The sequence below is a fragment of the Brassica napus genome, chromosome C9, assembly GCF_020379485.1.
Source record: "Brassica napus cultivar Da-Ae chromosome C9, Da-Ae, whole genome shotgun sequence".
In the NCBI taxonomy this organism is placed as follows: domain Eukaryota; kingdom Viridiplantae; phylum Streptophyta; class Magnoliopsida; order Brassicales; family Brassicaceae; genus Brassica; species Brassica napus.
The window spans coordinates 16,380,707-16,384,982 of record NC_063452.1 but is presented as its reverse complement, the minus strand read 5'-3'; the positions used below and the strand labels follow the sequence as shown (position 1 = coordinate 16,384,982).

The 4,276-nt window shown below is 36.1% G+C and overlaps 1 protein-coding gene across 1 annotated transcript; it reads right to left on the bottom strand.

The window, feature by feature from the left end:
* Window positions 1–1,856: 1,856 nt before the first annotated feature.
* LOC106435841 lies at window positions 1,857–3,741 on the bottom strand. Its single transcript, XM_048767694.1, has 4 exons — window positions 3,563–3,741; window positions 2,916–3,386; window positions 2,770–2,845; window positions 1,857–2,663 (listed from the first exon to the last, which is right to left on the bottom strand). The coding sequence occupies exons 1-4, from the start codon at window positions 3,739–3,741 to the stop codon at window positions 1,857–1,859; spliced, it is 1,533 nt and encodes a 510-aa protein (XP_048623651.1).
* Window positions 3,742–4,276: the final 535 nt, after the last annotated feature.

The window sequence follows — 4,276 nt, the reverse complement described above, 5'->3', positions numbered from 1 at the left end:
TTACATTATGGAGATAAGCCGTTTTTTTAGTGAAAAATAGTAATCTTACATATGTTTAACGTAGTTTTTCCATTTTTTTTTATGTTGTATGTTTACATATTATTGTTATTTTTAAATGTAAAATGGTAATCTTACATATGTTTAATGTAGTATTTCCATTTTTTATGTTGTATGTTTACATATTATTTATTATTTTCAAAATTATATATAATGCTTTTTTTACAAAATAGTAATGTTACATTATGGAGATAAGCCGTCTTTTTTTTAGTGAAAAATGATAATCTTACATATGTTTAATGTAGTTTTTCTATTTTTTATGTTGTATGTTTACATATTATTTTTTAAAAATAAAAATGTAAAATGGTAATCTTACATATGTTTAATGTAGTATTTCCATTTTTTATGTTGTATGTTTACATATATTTATTATTTTCAAAATTATGTATAATGTTTTTTGTTTTTTTTTATAAAACGGTAATGTTACATTATGGAGATAAGCCGTCTTTTTTTTAAGTGAAAAAATAGTAATTTTACATATGTTTAATGTAGTTTTTCCATTTTTTATGTTTTATGTTTACATATTATTTATAATTTTCGAAAATTAGTAATATTAAAATAAAAAACTATATTTTATGCCACGTGTCATCTTTCGGGAGAAGTTTTTTCCGCTGATGTGGACGCTCTACGGAACCTCAAAAATTCTCTTTTATTAGTATAGATTCTTTGGATTCACCCATGACCTCAACAAAAAATCGCCAAGATTGAGCGATGGTTTTCTGATCTAAATCACTGTAAATTGTCGTAGTTTTAAAATTGTTGTATCTATTTAGTTTGTGATTGTGTATTTAATATTTAATGATAACCATTGAGTAATCCAATAATAAAATTTTAGATGATTAAAAACATAAATATAGCTGAACAGAAAAGTAGAAAGACTCGGCCAAAGCATACTTTTACCAACTTGTAGTTGTACGGAAAACAGATTTTTCATACATGAAAGAAACATAGTTTAGAAAAAAATATTTTAACCATCATCACGTACGAATCCAAAAGAAACAACAAAAGTATCACAACACATCCTAAGAACCGAACCAACAAAACCTGCACCAACAGATCCTAAAAACTTAAAGCAAAGAAAAAAAACAGATCCACCACCAAAGCTTTTAACTCCATCAAAGCTTAACTCCATCAAAGCTTATACCTGATAGTAGAGAAAACAATAAACAACAATCATTACCCAAGGTGCGTTGGGCTAGTGGTTTAGTGCTTGGAGTAGGTTCCATTGCACCCCTAGTTCGATTCCCCTGGGGAGGGGTGCTTTACGCCATGTTATCGGTATCAGCGCCGGCCGGCCCCGGGCCTGGGGTGGGATTAAGGCCGAAGGCCCGAACCCATCCTAGTCTACAAAAAAAAAAAAAAAACAATCACTATGCAATGATATATAACAAAACGAGTCAAAGGGGTACCTGTGATTCTTGGTTTGGCCCTTCTCCTTGTGACAATGTGTTTTTTTTTTTGGCTTTCTATAAACTGAGGCACCAATATTTGGACATTTAAAAGCATTATGACCTGTTATCCCACAATGTCCACACGTCATTGTCCTTCCTTCCCTGCTAGCTTTAAGTTTCTTAGGAGATTCTTCACCGCATTGAACCTTTCGTTTCTTTTTTGGAGACTCATTTTTTCCTTTAATCCTCTTTTGCTTCTTCTTGCGACCTTTAGATTCTGGCCTCGTTGGTGGTTGTATCCGAGTTTCATCGGTTTTTCTCCAAAATCGCATGCCAGTAACAGGAGAGATAGAGTTCTCATGTGTGGCACGCCATTTAGAGGTCAGGTACCAATCTGAAACATAATCATCAGATTTCCACTTCATATGCATGAAGCATGATCACTCGTAGAGCATGGCGACATGGAATGCCGGTCATATCCCACTTCCGACATGTACATGTCCTTCTTGTCATATGGCCACTATGGCCAAGATTATTCTCACGCACATCAAACTGCCCATTAGCTCTAGCAACTGCTCGACAATTATTTTTGTGTTTTGACTCTTCCTCAATGGTTTTTGCCACTTTCTTACTGTATTTCCCCTTGTGTTTCTTCATTTTTTCCTTCCGTAAATCAGTGCGTACCATAGCTAGACGCCTTATTGTCTCAAGCATCTCCACTAAAGGCATCTCTCTTGCTGTGTTGATTGTGTTGTTATATGTCTCCGAGAAATTGTTGTGAACAACTTCATAACATGCTGTACCCGTGAAGTAAGCACGGCTGCAAGTCTGAGGATTTTTTTCCATTAATGTTTCATAAACACCAAGAACAGACTGCCTCATTTCTTCAATTCCTTCATCATACTCAGCAACCGTGTATGCCTTTGCAATTTTCCAAAAGATCTTCTTCATTATTGCCCTGCCCGGATGCACTCTTGTAAGGTTGCCATATATATGGCGAGCACACATACGATGTTCTATCTTAGGAAGCTCTTGATCCACAACAATAAGCAAACCTTTCTGCCTATCCGGTATTAGCGTGAATCCTTCTCCATCACCAATACCAAGGTCAGCTTTGAGTTTTGCAATGAACCATACCCAATTGTCTGTGTTTTCCACTTGTACAACTGCCCCAAGCAACTGGATAGAGCTGATTGTTTGCATCTCTTCCAACGGCTGCCAAGAGTTGACCTTTTACATTGTTCTTTTAAAAACAACCATCGATCTCAATAATGGGACGGCAGTAGGCACGCCATGTGTCACAGAGTGCTTTAAAACAGACATAGAAACGATCGAATAAATCAACTCCTTCAACTCCAGCCACTGTCCCAAGCTCAATAGTCGACTCTGGATTAGTTCTAAAACATGTAATAGAAAGTTAAGAGTTCAGTTTTATTTTATAAAAGCGCACAAAACTGTTCTACTTACCTCAACAGCTCTGTTTCGTAGTCTCTGAACCTTGCAAATTGCTCATCGTCTTCATCTTGAATCATCTTTAAAGCCTTCCCCTTTGCTTTTCTACACTGGTTATGTGTCACAACCAAGTCATATCGGTCCTCAAGAGTTTGTTGCATTGCTTGTGGCATCAAATCAGGATTTCTTCTAAAGTCATTCAAGAACAATTTTGCAATTACACCGTCCTTCACCACTTTGGTAAACCCGTCCTTGTCACAAGAATGCTCATCATTGCAGAACTTAGCCATGAACAATTTTATTGGTTTCTCATACGAACAATATATCCTAAAAGGACAACCTTCACCAATTGTACACCTCACTTCAGATTTTTCGGATCCCCATCTAGTGAACTTCACATTCCGTCTTGTTTTAAGCACATAATCGACAATGGCTTCTTTGAACTCAGTGATGGCATCAAACGTCTGCTCCAGCCTGATCTCTCCACTGAAATTTATGTATTTATCATAATGTTTCCGACCATTTGCTCCATCCTCTTCATCACAATCCGAGTTGGGCGGTTAATCCTCATCATTGCATTCTTCTTCCTCATCAACAAACCCTGCTATATTTTCTTCAATACGAGCTTCCTCCTCACACATCTTATCTCTGTTACCACCAACTGTCGCATGAGAAGCGCATCTCCCACGGTCTCATTAGCATGAGAAGCATCATCATTAACATCATCTTCCTCGAGAAACACATCAACCATTTTCGTCCGTACAGCTGCTTCACACATCCTCTGAAAATTTTGGTCACCATTAAATATGATCTTTAGCTCTTCAAGACTCTCATACGGCATCTTATACCATATCTTATGATTATATAGTGACACGCCCAATACATTCACCAAGTGGGTAAAGATCTCACGTGGATCACAATCAATAGTCTGTACATTGTAAAGTCACCAAAGATCGTATGTGTATGCTAACAATGTATAAAACAGTATCTTCGTTTTATTTCTTTCTTAGCTTATTAGATCAACATACATTATAGATCTCTATATATATGTAATAGAAACCTTAGCTTAATCCTATTACACATTGTATTAGGAAACTTTCCTTATATCCTAATCCTTATGTTATTCTACTTATCTTAATGAATAACTTGTTTCCTAAATAATCTTCATTGAAGCTTATCCAACATTCTCCCTTCTAAACTTCAAGTTATCTTTACTTAGATCTTCAACTTCTATCAGCTCTCTCATCTCCTTAAATTTGATTCTTGCTAGAGCCTTGGTTAGAATGTCCGCTTTCTGTTCTGCTCCTGGTATATGCTCCACATTGATCTCGTCTCGCTCCACTCGCTCTCGAATGAAATGAAAACGCTTGTGGATA

Coding starts and splice junctions, on each gene's coding strand:
- LOC106435841 (XM_048767694.1), bottom strand. CDS start 3,741: ATGCCGTATGAGAGTCTTGAAGAGCTAAAGATCATATTTAATGGTGAC. Junction 3,387..3,562: donor GATGCGCTTCTCATGCGACA/GTTGGTGGTAAC, acceptor CATAAATTTCAG/TGGAGAGATCAGGCTGGAGC. Junction 2,664..2,769: donor ATTTATTCGATCGTTTCTAT/GTCTGTTTTAAA, acceptor AACTCTTGGCAG/CCGTTGGAAGAGATGCAAAC.